The sequence below is a fragment of the Lipomyces tetrasporus genome, assembly GCF_029532465.1.
Source record: "Lipomyces tetrasporus strain NRRL Y-64009 chromosome Unknown POJ06scaffold_8, whole genome shotgun sequence".
NCBI lineage: Eukaryota > Fungi > Ascomycota > Lipomycetes > Lipomycetales > Lipomycetaceae > Lipomyces > Lipomyces tetrasporus.
This window is the reverse complement of record NW_026611603.1, coordinates 401,543-417,047: the sequence shown is the minus strand read 5'-3', so window position 1 is coordinate 417,047 and position 15,505 is coordinate 401,543. Positions and strand designations below refer to the sequence as shown.

The following is a 15,505-nucleotide window of genomic DNA, read 5'->3' as shown; positions in this document are numbered from 1 at the left end:
AGGCAGCTTCATAGAGTCTGTCAGCAAATGCTGAGATATTCCCTGGTTTGATTATATATACAACGAAGTGGTTTTCTACATAAGGCGAGAATCAACTTAATGTGGTGAACCTGTGGTCGAATGCGTAGGCAATATATATCGTACGCGGAACAAATAATAACTCTTCGAAATTTATTTATAATTGAGGGCGCACATTTTGTATGGGCACACCCTGCGACAGTACTAGCGACGGGTCGAACTGGTCGTCGTCATCCCCGACGCGACTGATATCTAGGGTGGAGACGAATAACATTTTCCTCCATTCGTATTCGTTATTCGTATTCGACGATATTATTCGTAATTTTGCCAAGACGCTAGTGCAGTGTTCAAACTTTAATTCAGCCAATCATGACGCGTCAACGAATATGAATAACTGAACGACGCGTCTTATTTTACCAATTTTCAATCCCGTCGAGATTAATCCAATATTCTATCTTACAACAAGATGTCTGACAGCGATTGTGAGATACAGGGAGAGACCTTCTAGGTTTGCGGAGGCACTCGTTTTATTTTATTCGTATTCGCGTTAGTAAGCAAGAAAGTTATTCGTATTCGAATTACGAATATTCGCGAAACAAATCCAGGACCGAGTGCTACACATTGAGGTACCTGGTCACTTTCTTCGGTACCGGGGTGCGTCATTTTGATGCTTTGATGACTGTACCCGGTATGTCAAATTGATCTCCTGGGTCTCAGTAAAACCTGATTTATCATTCTGATGCACCGGGTCTGCCCACAAATACCAGGTGCATTATTCTTAGTACTTGAGAGCCTCATTTGGCCGTGCCTGGTTCACGTCAGGGCACAAACCGTGACGTCCACCAATAATGTACATAAACAATCCTAGAGCGTAAATAATACAGACAGCGATATTCGATCTGAATTATAGATGCTTGCATTAGTATTGAAGCTTTAGATAGATGTACACATAAACCAAGAAACCTTGAGCCAACAGTCCACCGTGCCTGCAGAGCCGCAAGATCAAACACGTCCTCGCGAGATGGATAAACGCGTGAGTCCGTGTTGTGTTGTTCACTTGCAGTTTATCGCGCGGAAAGCAGCGACGTGACGCGCTACGTCAACAAAGAAGCCCCTAACCCTACGTGCGGACTTGAGAACCAAGAATCGCGGAGAAGTGTCTTCTCTCTTGACCCCACGTCTGCTGTCCCCACAGAATCGAGCCATCTTTACTGGCTATGTATGCCTGCTTCGCCATAAAAATTTCTTTGTATGGATTGTGGTTGGTTGTTTATGGGGCCCTCGGTGAGTGCTAACGATTGCCAGTATGTAATTACATATATTATTTCTTGACACAGCGCCGATCCATCTTCACGTTTTCTGTCAGGGTTTGATTTTGCTCGGCTTCGCATATTTTTTTTTCCGAAATGGTCAGTGTGGCATTGTGGGTAAATGGTTTCATGTGCTCTTTGAGTCCAATCGTCTCGAATTGCGTTGGCTACTGACCTCTGGATAGCTCGGTGCTGAATGATTGTTGAATGCCTGAAGCTGGCCAGAGGGTTCAAATCAATACTCCTATTGCCGCGTCACATGTTCATAGCAGTCATGTGCGTGTAATTTCTAGGATAGGTAGCCATTGTTATTTTACTGTTGCGGATTACTGCTGATCCTGGGCTAATTGAGTTGATGTTGTCTAGCTATGATGACGAAGTCTGCGTCACGTCTGTAACCATTTGCTTACAGCGGTTTGACTGTTCGCTTTGTGTTGTCATTCTTGCTAACGCTAGACATTAGTTCGCATTTGCAGGCTGCCGCAAAGGAGATATCGTTTATGGCCCTCGTCACTATATCTAAGGCGTCTAGGTGGGCAGGGCCTGATGTACTTGACCTCGCTAGTCTAACTTCATATGTCCCGGTTCCTGATAAGAATATCTGCTTCTATTTTTGACTCTTTCGAGAACGTTAGTTATCGGTACCAAGAGTACTTCATGTTTATAGCTGTCCTTGTGTGTCTGTTAGGCGAAGATCCAGAGACCAAGACGGTGAATTTGTGATATGACGCCTCTTGCTATCTGTCACTGCTGCTGTAACTGATACCACTGATAGTCCTGATGTTACCTGCGCATAGAGACACGGTCAACTGTGAAGAAACCATGATGCTGCTTGTGATGTGACGGCTGTAGTAAATTTGACAGGTTCTGATACATGTTGCAGCGAATGGTTATCTATTGCTTCTGTCTGTTGGCGTTGTTGGCGGTGCAGGGCCGTATAATACCGGAATTGAAGTGTTAAGACGATTGGGATTGGTATCGGTGATGGTCATATGTATGGGGTGCTTTGTTATGTTAGAAGGATTCTATGTGAGGAGTTAGAATATACAATATATACTATTATCTATAGCGTCAATCCAAGTAATCTAGAATACGTGAAACCCTGAAACCCTGCGTGCACCGGGGGCGTCAAACTGTAGTGCACCGAGGACCCGGTGCGTCTTACGTTTAAAGGGATCCACCTGGTACCTTTGCAAATTGGGGTATCACAACCGTCATTCGAATGTACTCAGTGCGTCAGAGCAACGTACCAGGTCCGCTATTTAAGGTGTATCAGGTGCATCGGCATGATTAACCAAGCGCTGAATCTCTTTCCATAGGATCGTACGAATACGAATATATTCGTTATTCGTGTCCACCCCTACTTGAACCTTCCATGCTGACATTTCTCGGTCCGAAGCATGGCGATCTGTGATCTGAAAGGTCGAATGGTAAACTCGGGATTGTATTTGACAGGCTAGGTATAGATCGGATTCCCACTCTGGCGTGTCGCTTTCCGGTACTGCGCAGGGCCGCGCAGTCATCCGGCTGGGCATCAGATAGTCGAGAGCGACATGTCCGCATTTTCATCGTCTCTGCAATGCATGCGCAGCGCTGCTGTGTCTTTTTATGTTCGATAATAAATCTATGCTCTAGCTAGTTGCGACCATTACACTCTTGATGATGCCGAATAAACCAGAAAGTAATTATTACATACTTGACCAAATCTAAGGCAGCCTAAATAATATCCGGAAATTCCCACCATTCTATGACACTTATATATATCATCCTTGACCTTCACATGCTACGTAAATTTTCAATATTGACATATGTTCTGAAGCAGTTACTCTTCCTTCTTCTTGAACCGCTTGGGTACACGCATCAACCAGTATAAGGCAATGGCGCCGAAAACGTTGAAAACAATGTATACCCAGATGAGACCGAAATTTCTCCACCGATGAGCATAGCTCGACGCCACACTGGCTAGGAACGTGTTCGTTGACGAAACCGAGCAGAACTTGCAGTCCGATGTAGCATCGGGGTTCAGAACCTGACCACCGGATATCGACATGTACGGTGCCAAGTACTCACCACAAGTCGTATTCACGGCCGGGTCAAAGGAAAGAAGCTCGATGGCAGAACACTGGACCTGCGTATTGGCAACTCCGACCGATAACATTGCATCTACCAAATATGTAAATGGCGACACCCTGTACATGAATATCCAGAACCCAGGCATTGCTGCTGGGTTCACAAGAACACCACAAAAAATCAAGCAGAGCGAAAAGAACAAGTTAGCGAGATTAGCAGCGGTATCTGCAATGTCGATACCGGCGACCATCATGTGCGCGAAAGTCGACGTGAAAATGAAGAAGCCCAGGATCAACAAGAACATGAGACCGCCGCGTTCGGTCACCTGGTTCATTGGCTCAGCGTTCCTCTGAAGGCCAATTGGATAATACCATGAAAAATACGTAGTAAGCGCGCAAAGCGTCTGCCACGGAATTTCTGCAACTATGTTCGCCGCCATGAACGCTTGCCATGAGTACGTTTTGGATGGACGCTCACGAACTTCATAGAGCGAACGTTGAGTGACAAAGTGTGGCATCATCTGAGCACACAAGTTGCCGAAAATCATGAACAACATAAAAATCGCGAACATCTGGTTCTGAAGACCTTGCAAACTTGTTCCTGCCTTCCAGAACGAGAATCCGATGAACAAAGCTGCGGCAGTACTAAGACCAACCTTAGACCAGATATATGACGGCGTACGGTAGTACTGCTCGCAAACGCGTCTCAGCACCGTGACGAATTGCTCCGCATATCCGACAGAGAACTCCTGAGTGGATGCTTTGTCATGCTTGACAGGTAACTGCGACAGTTCTTCCCGCATCTGATCTATTTCGGCGCGAGCACTGGCCCTCTCTGGACTCTGCATCCAAACCTCGGCCCAATCTTTGACAGCTATCGAACCTGGAGCTGCTCCAACCACTTCCAACATCCATTCCGCAGGATTTGCTGTAGGTGGACAAGGATGTGCACCGTTTGTCTCAAAGTAGGTTGTTAGTGTCTTAGAGTTCTCGCCAATCTCGCCAAAGTAGACGGTTTTTCCCCCTTTGACCAAGAACAGCAAACGATCGAATTCTTGGAACAAGACGGCTGATGGCTGATGAATAGTGCAAAGAATAGCCTGACCATTGTTCGCAAGCTTTCTCATAAGAGAACAGATGGACCACGCAGTCTGAGAATCAAGACCAGAAGTTGGCTCGTCAAGGAAGAGAAGAAGCTCGGGCTTAGCAGCAAGCTCGACGCCGATAGTAAGGCGTTTGCGTTGTTCAACGTTGAGACCTTCTCCGGGAACACCAACGACGGCATCGGCGTACGACTCCATCTCGAGAATGCGGATAACTTCGTCAACATAGGCAATTCTCTCAGCACGCGGTATTTCAGCAGGTTGGCGGAGGACAGCAGAGAATGTCAGAGCCTCGCGGACGGTGGAAGTAGACAAGTGAAGATCCTGCTGCTGGACGTATCCCGTTTTCCGCTGGAAAGATGAATCACGCTGATGGCCGTTGACCAACATCTCACCGGTTACGACACCCATGGTAACACGCGAAGCCAAGACATCTAGAAGAGTGGTCTTACCTGCGCCGGAAGAACCCTGCGTGATTGTTAGTTGCTATCGACAGTAAAGAAGTGCCAATTCGTACCATAAGTGCGGTCAAAGTGCCAGGCTTCACAAATCCATCGACAACGTTAAGCAATCGTCTAGGTTCACCCTTGATCTTGATATCATAGCAAACATCCTTCCAGAAGAAAATATCTGTCTGCTTCTGCAAGTTTATTTCACGAGACGATGACTCGGATTCGATTTTGTCCTTGTCATGGGAGAGAGCGTTCTCTTCGTCATCAGCGACAGTTGTAGCAGAAGGAAGTCGCCCACGCGGAAAGACAAGGACTTCACCCTTGGATTTGGCAGCCGAAATGTACTCCGTGGCAGTGAGGTAGACGCCGCAGAAGAAAACAACGAAAGCCCAGACAATACCCAAATTCCTGCAAATACCGATTAGCAATATACTCTGGCGAGCTATTAAGGAAAGAAGCACAGTACCTCCACATATGAGACTCATAGTAGTTGAAACTCAAGCCAATGTAATCGTCTCCCAATACTGAGTCATGGCCCGCGATTGAACCGACAACACTGCAAATACGCTCACTAGGAGCAACATCTTCATATCCTGGACCAGAAGGAACATAGGATGTGCATCTGTATGTGCGATGCCTGAACTCATTGATCATCAAACTCTCGAAACCGTAAGCAATGGGGTCGAGATAATTGAGCCATCGGAACCACGGATGCATATCTCTCGGAGGAATAGTAAAGCCTGTGTAGATAACGAGTATAAGAATGAGAATACCAGCAGGGGCCATAGCTTGGGAAATGGTTCGGGAGACGGAAGCGATGGTTCGGAACACCATAGACATAGCCATAACAACCGAGAACGAGAACACCAGGAATGTGAAGAACGCGCCGACTTCACGCCGCAAGTTCGTCATGAAATATAGAGTCAAGTTAAATGCCAGGGCGACCATAATCTTGAGCGGCATATCGCACAACATGGATGCTACAGCCTCCGCGAACGGATGGTAGTACGCATATCTCACATGTTTTTCAACAATCGGCCTCTGTGCATACAGTGTCAGAATTTCAAGTGCTGAAGAGAACGCATTGAGCAAAATAGAGAAGAAAAGTAGCGCCCCGCGAGAGAAGAACGAGTCAGTAGTCATTTGAAGATTGAAGAAGACGGACGAGACGACGAGAGCCATTATAACGTTAGAAATGATAGTGGTGAAAAACAATGTCAAATCGCCGTTTAAGCGCTGAAAGCCACGCATGACGCAAAGCTTGATCTGCATCGGAACCGAAATCGTGTACGGAGACTTGACGCTAATGTGATCGGCCTGGTTTGCGCGGCGAGATAATGTGAAGGCCTTGAGAGAAGGACCATTAAACGGATATTTCTTGTCAAAGCCTTCAATTTCTTGCATCAACTGTGCCCGGACGTCACTCTCCTTCCAACGCTGGGCAAACTCATCAGGAGTTCGGGGGACCTTGTCTTCGAAACCGGGTTGGACCAGGCGCTCGCTCGGGTTGGTAAGGGACGTCAAGAAATCGCCAGTGGTCTGGCGCTCAGGGCAAGTGAAGCCCATGTCGAAGAAAAACTGCTTGGCAATTTTTGTGGAGCCGTAGAAAATCTGACGACCCTCATAGAGAACAATGACCTTGTCGAACTCGTCATACGCATCCTGAGATGCCTGATAGAGTGAAACAAGCGACGTCGTCTGTGTGGTCTGCGCGAACAATTTCAGATTGCGAATAAATGTGAGGGCAGTAGCGGAATCGAGGCCACGAGTCGAGTTGTCCCAGCATTGGAGCGGAGCACCTCCAAGCATGGCCTCGGCGATGGAAACACGCTTTCGCTCACCACCGCTGACACCACGGACAAAATCATCACCGACTTTAGTGTTTATGGTATGACTGAGACCGAGCGTTGCCATGACGACATCACGCATGTGCTCCGCGTACTTCTCACGAGAAACTCCCTTGATACGGTTGCTGGGTGTACGAGCGAGCGCAGCGAAATATAGTGTTTGGCCAACTGTCAAGTGAGGGAAATGGACATCTGTCTCGGCATTGTAGAGAACCTCGCCGCGGAATTGGGTCTTCATGAGCATGAACGGAACACCTTGGTATCGTCAGCATGGAGCTAATGGCGAATAACGAAATTGACATACCCTGATAGTTCAAATAGCTGCCTTCGTCGAGATAAAATCCGTGAGTCTCGCCAGCGATCGTCTTGAGGAATGTGGAGCAGCCACTGGAGCAGTGTCAGAGCGGGAGAAACAAAAATGCGAGTCGGGTAGTGTATCGTACCTGCCGGGTCTGCCGAGAACCATAAGCATCTCCCCAGGCAGCAGAACACCTTCAAAATCACGGAGAATTTGAATTCTCCGTCTATTGGCTTTAGTGATTGCATTGATACTGGAAGTGGCAATATGAGTAAGGATGTTTAGCACTGTCTTCTGGTAGTCAGCACTGGAGCCGAAACCGTAAGCGGAAAGTTCTTTGAAGGCAATACCGGCAGTCCTGACGGGGAAAGTTTCAGGATCCCGGGAGACAATATCTAGCATCGTCTTAATGAAGAACTTTGCTGAAAACTTCTCAGAGAATGGGTCAAGGCGGGGGTCGGTGGAACCATCTATGAAGGGATTAAGGCCCTCTGTGGCCTCAGACTGGACTCTTCCAGGGTCAGAGTAGACGGAAAGGTGAGTAAGCTGGCGGGCAAGCTGGGTGACGCGTTGTTCGTATTCGTGATCTTCGTCTTTTGTGTAAGACCCCTCCGACGAATCTTCCGGGGGGTTGGCCTGATGCCACCCATCTGCGACGATCTCCTTCTTCTCGTCCTCAGCAGAGTACATTGCGGTGACTGTTGGAGACGCAGGACAATAATGTGGAAAGAGAGGTGCGCATCGCCGCAGCGGGAAGGGCCGTGTTTATCTACGGGACGACGGACGAGCGATGGTGACAGCATGGGAAGCCTCTGAGCAAGGGCACCGCGGCCCGGGTCAAACCCGCCGCTGCGGCTGGTTGATCTGTCGACATTCGCGCGGCTCAGCTCAGTCGCACAAGGGCTCGGCATGCCACTGCCGAAGTCCGCAAACAGCTCCTGCGCACGTCTAGACTATCGTTGGAATTGCCGTCATGGCCGTCGGAATTTTCGCTCTTCCACTGCGCGTGCTGACCGAGTAAGCTGAACAACTTACCAGCAAACCTAAACGGCCCGGGGGGGGAACATTTGTGCCTGAGCCTGGAAACCTAAACTCTATTTGGCAGCCGATGGTTTCGGCTTCCGGAGACTGCCGGTCCGGTGATGGATCACGAGTCACAGATCACATATGATGTTCCATAGTATACACTAACTAAGCCTTCATATCATACACGACCAACTTTGTCCGGCATATACAATCGTCAGTAGTCCTCGGATTGGCAGCCACCATACTTGAACACAGAGTATATGTTACCGGCCATATTAACGGCCAAGAATACATCGAAGCAAACAACATAAAAGAGTACATGGACGTAAAATATGATGGCAACAGAAATATAATTGTCATGGCGAATCAGTCAATCTGGGCCGAGCAATCGTTGCTACTTTGTATCTTCGAGTGAATTAAGACGGGCATAACGTAGTCTAACCAATTTTGTATTGGGTCGCGTATAACCCCGCATCGCAACAATCGCGTTCTGTTGCACACCTCGACCTACGTATTATTAGGCAGGTTGTGGTCGCTTTCTCGACAGTTCGCAGGCACAACAAGCACTACACTGTTGCGAGGAACGAAAACGAAACAAATGCTGGCACAGAAAGGGTCAAGAATGTGCGTCTCTGTTGGGATTGGTGAATGGCGGTAACATCTCACATCCGAGCCGGAGAAGCGCACCAACGAAGGCATGCGGCGCAGCCCATAGTCTCCGGTTCGTGCGGCGCGGAACCCGGCATGTGCGGCTCCGGCATGTTCTTCAACCGGGAGTGCTGACAGCCGGGTTGGGGAACAGATGTAAGCCGCCTTCGCCTTCCGGGCTGTCAAAGGCAATAATTCACTGAGCTAGTGCCTGTGACGATTCGACACAGAACAGTGGGCAGGAACCGGTTGATGGACTCGACGCCGACTTCCGCGCACATCAGAGCGGCAATAGTCGATTAAGTGGCTCATCTTGTCTCTAATTGAACAGAACTTATACGACTTGTATTTCGGGCAAACCTATTTACAGTGACTATCGGTTTTTTGTCTGGTACTCCATGACGACTTTTTGTGGCAAGGACCTGCTCACTGAGGACGCCCCGTGGCGTGCGGCGCCGTAGTTCAGCGGTTTTTGGTCGTCAGACGTGCCCTAACCCGTTCCCGCAAAGCAGCCGTTGGAGGCGGAAATCCTGGTCGACTGTGTCAGCTGCAATCATCTGGAGGTTCGTCGCGCGCTTTTTTTTTTTGGGGCAAATGTCTGAAATACCACTGAAACTTTTTGAAATAGCCAAAATACCATAGTCGGCGGTACCCTTCCTACCCGCGCCGCACGGGTCTATAGTTAGTGTAGTATAAAATCGTAAAGTAATCGTATACATATGTAGTGTTTACGCATTCCTTATATTCGTTATTCGTATTCGTTATTCGTATTCGTTATTCGTATTCGCGGGATCTTGCTTATTCGTAAAGGATAAAATTCGTAATGGAATAAACCGAAATCGTGCGAATACGAATCATGAATAATATCGTAGGTTTGCCAAGATGCTAATTGGTTTATTCAGATTTTTCCTTAGCGTTTTGACAGAATAATTGACTACAGCTTCCTCAATGATCAAGCGACGACCAGTCGACTCTGTAAGTATCTTCGACAAAACTGTAGCAACCGCATCCTCAAGAGCTTTACCATTTTGGAATGTACAAATATCTACGTTGTTCGTGTCTACCTTTACCTAAATGGGCAGGGACCAGAGTTTTCCATAAGGTACATGCTATGCAGCAGCCAATTGGGAGTGCGAGTTAGGAAACGATAATTCCGCAAGTTACTGTTCAAAGCCGATATTTTTCGGTCATGCAAATCGCAGCTGCTGGAAAGGATACTGTGGTAAGCAGTAGGTTTGCATACTTTTTTTGAAACTGGCAGCTCCTTGGTACATCGAGGAAATTGAAAGGTGAGTCCTTGCGGGAATGCTAGCAGTCCATCTGATTCGTTCTTTATGATTTGGTCGGGAGACAGGAGACGATGAATGGCACTTGTGTGCGCATGGCCGTGTATATGCACTTTCCCATAAATCTCCGTACGAAAGGTTTGACTAACGTCATTTTTCCGGCAAATTGCTGAAGAAATTGGTCTGAGATGCCGTATTGAAAAAGTACGTCCTAAGAATGTCTCCGAGCCTGGACACAAACGAGTCAGAAAGCGGTGGCTCGACGGGAGGGTGCGTGCATTTCAGGAGAATCGGTTGCCTACATGGAGAGACGGGACGCGGGCAAAATGGTGCGTGGCTACATGGACACTCGAGATGAGCTTATGTCCCGACACCAGAGGAACTTGTACAATAACAATAATCAGATTGTTAGCGCTTATCATCGCCTTCAAGGTAGGCTACTTTTACGGTTCCTTTGACTTTCACAATATGCAAAAAAGTAACAACATCATTGCTGTACAAATAAATGGATATGTTATGCTTAGGACGAGATTGCGGTCGGTATTGTTGAAAGTGGGTGCCTTCCTGTGGTGCCAAATTTACCAGACTCGCAAACCAAACTCGAAATCCTCAGGTAAGCAGAACGGACTCGTTCCTATAGGCTGCTCAACCGGACCAGACATCCTCACGAGTGATAGGTGTGGTGTCCCACGCGTATCTGAAACCAGAATCTAAGATGTAAATGAAAATGGCAGGACTTATCCCAGTGGTGAGGATAAACGCCTTCTCGTCAGAGGAATCTCGTAGCATTTGCCACGGACCCTTGCTCGGCCAGAGAAGAACCGGACGGGTAAAGTAGAAGCGGTTTCGCCCTTGTTGATGGTTCGCCATTGTGGCTATCGCAACGGTTTTATCGTCCCTGCTCGTCGCATAACGGAGTCTTTGATACGTCTCGGAAGGCATGGTATATCGTATGACATATATTTTCGGAGCAGGATCGATATGATGGCTGAGAAAGCATGATATACAGGTTATGGAACTAACGGTAGACGTGACGCGTCGAACGCGTCGGGCGATTTCTTGGAACGAGGGGTATCACGTGAGTTAGTTTGGTTTGTGAGTCTGGTATCTGGCAGAGGGGGCCTGGCCGCTGCTGGCGTATGCTAGATCTAGTGTGTCTGGACATCACCCCCCAAATTCTTGTCATAAATCTGGTTGCTTGCGTAGCGAAAATTCTGTGCGTCTGCTAGTCTGCTGGCGACGAAAATGTCTGGGGAAGGCACGCAGTATGTGCTCTGATCCAGTCACCATCCTGTTGCTGACATATGGATTGTGATTCAAAGGCGATCACGTCCGGTGCGGCAATACGCAGAGCTGAACTGTATCGCAAACTTTGTGATTTCTATGGGCATTGAGGCGACAGGAGCAGGAAGTAGTTCATCTGGTTCTTCATCAGAAGGTTCAGTAATAGTTTGCCAGAGGGGAAACTCGGTGTTAGAACCCGAGCTGACTTCATCTTGGGATGTTTCCGTTAGGAGTGCTTCCATTTGGGTTAGGGCTCTGATGACATGTAGTTGCTTCAGAGGAGGAGGTAAATTTGGAACACCACGTATTTCGGGAACTACATAGTCGGAATAAATTTGACTCAGGTGGGACGTCGCAATCGTTAAGGCGTATCCTAAAGCTTCGGGAAGAAGGCTGCCTGCCAGGAGGGCCAAATGTGGTTTCATCGAAAATGAATCCCTCCCACTGAAATGCGGCAGTGTTAATGACTGAGACTTGAGAGCACGGGACTCGAGAATGAGCGGCAGGTAGACTAGAATTAACAAATTTTTGCCAGAATAGAAAACTTCATACTTGCCCTGACAGCGAGGACAAACTCTCCATTTATTCTCTGTCAGGCGTCTACTAAAATTATATACACGTAGAACACAAGCAAAGAACACGAAGGCACATACCAAGACACAAAACACACACAAGCAACCAAGAATGAACACGCGGCACACACGCTCTTGAAATTGTGGAATTCAAGGAAACTAATATTAAGTTATGGCTTTTGTTCGCCGGCTTGTGTATCCGATTAGGACGGCGATCTAGGCAATATTTTCGGGATGGCACCAAGTTGGCTCTGCTTGTGTAGACTCAGGGACGTCATTGAGCATCTAGTCGTCACGGTACCCGCCGGAACGGCGACCAAAGCATAAGAGGGTCCGATATACGAAACGTGGGTGTCTGGCGGTCTTTCGGGGCCAAGTTTAGATGTTGTTGAGGTTCTGAGTGATGGGCGAATGTGTGCTATGGTGAGTGTTTGGGATAAAAATAAGAAACGACGCCTGTCAACATTCCTGGCTAAAACTTAAACGCGTCGGGCACGCGTGTGGATGGGCTAGGCCTGAATAAGACCCGGGATTCAAAAATTTCACAGGAGTTTGACTACACAGTCAAATGTTTGCACAAAGCCGTAACTTCCTGATTGGGACCTGACCCCAAGACCAGGTCCGAAAAGGTTTAGTGGCTGCTATGATATCAACAAAAAAAAAGGTTGCTAAATCCATCTAATAGAATCTTACTTTGTGAATAGGATCGAAGGTCGGTAACGTGAGGTGATTGCAACAATGTAGTAATTATTGATATTGTACAGATTCTTTCGAGGCGGGACTAACCATCCATTATATCATGTCAAGTGTGTGTGTTTCTGCGTACATCCATGCCCACTGTACGTTTGCAATGTCTTACCGCTCTCACTGTGTCTAGGCTCAAGGATGCATACCAAATTCAAAATTTACCATTCAGCCAACCAATTTCCCTCGCGTCATTCCCTGTTGCACGATGTGGGCTTTTTCTTTCCTTGCTTGTCCAATCGACATTGGCTGACGCCACATACGGTTAACCGTATGGCATGCTCTGTACTCATGCGCCGAGCGTCCTCTCCTGGTTTGTCACGTCTAACTGTTGGGGATCTAGTTGCCAATCATGTTTTGTCACGGACAGTCTTGTCACTATGCGTGCTTGATGAGCTAATGGTGAGATGGTTAGCGTGTGACAGATCTAATAGTTATGAGGAGCGATGCGCAGGACGGACGTGTAAACAGGGAGGGGAGGCCGGAAGTCTGCCTGAGATCACTGCAATCGATGCAGTTCTTAGGATGAGATAGGTTTACATATCTTATAAGTCAGCTGCTTATCAGCAGTCTAGCATCTAATGAGGAATTATCTACGCGTACGTTCTGAGGGAGTTAATATGAGACACTGTAGATCGTTGTGGTTTTAGGATCGTTTCCTTGACTGGGGACTGTGCAATTTGCTATGACGCTAAGAGTGTTGTGTCTCTGTGACGACCGCAGTTCAGGAACCAGAGACTTGAACAAGAACAAGATAGTTGCGTAGAAAAACAAGGTCCGATTTCTTGTGAAGCGTTTGTGATAATCTCAGGACTAAGGCTGATCTACACCTTAACGGTTGATCTATGAGAGTCGCCCGGGGAGAGAGACCAAAAAGCTTACAAAGGTGGACTAAGGTGGCTCTGACTGTTTTAGAATATAGCTATTATTGAACGGGAAGAGGCCGGTATGAACCGTTTCTTTACACCTCTCGTTGCTCGCGTACAACAAACAAATTAAATAAACTTTTTTTATGAAGCCGCGAAGGCCGGGCAACACAAACTTTTATCGCACAAAATAGCCAACTCGATACTTAGGCTCGGACAAGCCCGACCCGTGACAGTGGGGCCGAGTAGGTACCCCTGAAACCGAAGAGACCTGCGCGGAGGTGTGAGGATTCTCTCCGAACATATTATCAAGAGAAAAAAACTGCTTGGATATTATTACCTGTCGGCGTCCCATGACCGACATTCGGACCCGTCTTTAAAGGGATAATCCAAATTACCACTGAAACTTTTGAAATGTCCAAAATACTACTGTCGGCCGTCGCATGTTGAATGATGTCGTCGAGTGCCGGGCGAGGCCAAGCATAGTGTCCCCGGCCGCAGAAGTCAATTGTCGGTCCCCCTGATAAGCTTCGGGAATGTTTGTCAACTAGCTGTGTAACGATCCATGCATCATTGAGCTGCTTCTTGTAGCGCACCATCCACGAAGCACGTTTTGTGAGGAGTGAGGCCATCGCCATGCGTACTTCGCTTTGTCAGTGGAAGCTTGCTGGCGTTGAATGGCCATTTGGCACATTTGCACAAAGCAACAGGGCCATGTCTTTGTTTTACGGCATTTTGCACTGCGCAATTATGATGGATCGCATACGCGTTGGCAAATTATCTGGCGCGGTCTACCGATTCGAATACCATGCTGACGTACAATATACGGGGCTTATTGACTGCGGTGTAAACAAGACACTGCTGTTGCTGGATCCATTTTAGTCTCACTGTGACCGGGAGAATGATGCGATGATAATTGAAGTTCAAATATGGCCGAACGCGTTCTTCACATTGAACGGGTCGGTTACTCAGGGAATAATATTGTTCACAAGCCTGTCGGATTTTCCTTTGTGGCGGTGCACAAATGGTACGAGAGTCGTAATCTACGCTAGAGCCAAAGAGCATGATTCTCCTAAAAATATAGTGATGTAGCAAGTGAGCCTGCCGTTTGTCAGACAACAAAAAGGGGAATCTGTAGGAGAGCGATGTAATGCACTCACCAAATACAGTCTCAAGAGTGAATAACTCGACTATCTATATAAGTTATATGTAAGATATTAAATATACGTGCTCCCACTAGGTAGTGGACTTTTACGAGATAAGCTGTGTGAGTCTTGGTTAATCCGTCCGGTGCCCGGACCCTTACACCTAGCCTCATGATCGTTGGACCATGGGCTGTTACACTCTGTTAGTTCTACGCAGTGCCACAATTATCAGTTCCAGTTATCCATTTCAATATGATAATATGATTGATAACACGGATAGATAATAGGGGTAATATCAAAATGCCACTGAAAAGTTTCATAATATTCAATATGCCATCGCGCGTCGTACCCAGCGTACCCAGCACTAATCTCCAGGGGTCCCCGGCACCCACTCTCAAACTTAATTTACTTAGCCTATAGCAATCGTTATACTATGAGGGCGACGCGTTTCTGAGATGGCTTCCCAAATGAGGATGAGGGTGCTCCTGTTTGTTTGCGCCCCGCCAGATACTCGCCGCCCTCGTGGCCGTCCTTATAAGAAGAGGAATCAGGCAAATGAGTATGTCATGCAGTGCAGCAGATGGCTGCAGAAGATGCGCCACAATGCGAGAACATGTAGCGAGCCTGTAGGTTACGAATTGTTGTGTTTATGTTCCTTCCTGGGTAGCAAGTCGGTGATACTGTGTTTTGGCGCGTGCTGTCGGCTTTTTCTTTCCCCTCTTTATTTCGAGCCGTTTAAAATCCGTTTTCGGTGTTTTTGACAGTTTGCCCCTTGCTTTCTTTGGTCTTGTTTCTGTTGCGCCTGACTGTGAAACAGCGTGCGAAGGAAGATTCACG

The 15,505-nt window shown here is 47.5% G+C and overlaps 4 protein-coding genes across 4 annotated transcripts; 2 read left to right on the top strand and 2 right to left on the bottom strand.

Moving 5' to 3' along the window:
• The first annotated feature begins 1,054 nt into the window (after positions 1 to 1,054).
• Positions 1,055 to 2,394, top strand: POJ06DRAFT_257579 (uncharacterized protein). Its single transcript, XM_056188168.1, has 4 exons — positions 1,055 to 1,190; positions 1,525 to 1,604; positions 1,741 to 1,912; positions 1,956 to 2,394. The coding sequence occupies exons 2-4, from the start codon at positions 1,525 to 1,527 to the stop codon at positions 2,049 to 2,051; spliced, it is 348 nt and encodes a 115-aa protein (XP_056042087.1). The 5' UTR covers positions 1,055 to 1,190; the 3' UTR covers positions 2,052 to 2,394.
• A 344-nt stretch (positions 2,395 to 2,738) lies between these two features.
• POJ06DRAFT_257574 (ABC-2 type transporter-domain-containing protein) lies at positions 2,739 to 7,823 on the bottom strand. Its single transcript, XM_056188167.1, has 5 exons — positions 7,243 to 7,823; positions 7,104 to 7,186; positions 5,419 to 7,054; positions 5,018 to 5,360; positions 2,739 to 4,968 (listed from the first exon to the last, which is right to left on the bottom strand). The coding sequence occupies exons 1-5, from the start codon at positions 7,785 to 7,787 to the stop codon at positions 3,151 to 3,153; spliced, it is 4,425 nt and encodes a 1,474-aa protein (XP_056042086.1). The 5' UTR covers positions 7,788 to 7,823; the 3' UTR covers positions 2,739 to 3,150.
• A 2,879-nt stretch (positions 7,824 to 10,702) lies between these two features.
• Positions 10,703 to 10,927, bottom strand: POJ06DRAFT_269730 (uncharacterized protein; the record flags this gene model as incomplete). Its single annotated transcript, XM_056189387.1, has 1 exon — positions 10,703 to 10,927. One exon carries the CDS (start codon positions 10,925 to 10,927, stop codon positions 10,703 to 10,705), a length of 225 nt encoding a protein of 74 aa, XP_056042085.1.
• Positions 10,928 to 15,080: 4,153 nt separating this feature from the next.
• Positions 15,081 to 15,439, top strand: POJ06DRAFT_257568 (uncharacterized protein). Its single transcript, XM_056188166.1, has one exon. It carries the CDS (start codon positions 15,124 to 15,126, stop codon positions 15,427 to 15,429), a length of 306 nt encoding a protein of 101 aa, XP_056042084.1. The 5' UTR covers positions 15,081 to 15,123; the 3' UTR covers positions 15,430 to 15,439.
• Positions 15,440 to 15,505: the final 66 nt, after the last annotated feature.

Excerpts from the sequence above, each read along its gene's own strand:
- POJ06DRAFT_257568 (XM_056188166.1), top strand. The coding sequence starts at position 15,124 with ATGGCTTCCCAAATGAGGATGAGGGTGCTCCTGTTTGTTTGCGCCCCG.
- POJ06DRAFT_257574 (XM_056188167.1), bottom strand. The coding sequence starts at position 7,787 with ATGTACTCTGCTGAGGACGAGAAGAAGGAGATCGTCGCAGATGGGTGG. Across the intron at positions 7,055-7,103 it reads CAGCTATTTGAACTATCAGG|GTGTTCCGTTCATGCTCATG; the intron begins GTATGTCAATTT and ends GACGATACCAAG. Across the intron at positions 5,361-5,418 it reads TATGAGTCTCATATGTGGAG|GAATTTGGGTATTGTCTGGG; the intron begins GTACTGTGCTTC and ends CGGTATTTGCAG.
- POJ06DRAFT_257579 (XM_056188168.1), top strand. The coding sequence starts at position 1,525 with ATGATTGTTGAATGCCTGAAGCTGGCCAGAGGGTTCAAATCAATACTC. Across the intron at positions 1,605-1,740 it reads CACATGTTCATAGCAGTCAT|CGGTTTGACTGTTCGCTTTG; the intron begins GTGCGTGTAATT and ends ATTTGCTTACAG. Across the intron at positions 1,913-1,955 it reads GTCTAACTTCATATGTCCCG|AACGTTAGTTATCGGTACCA; the intron begins GTTCCTGATAAG and ends GACTCTTTCGAG.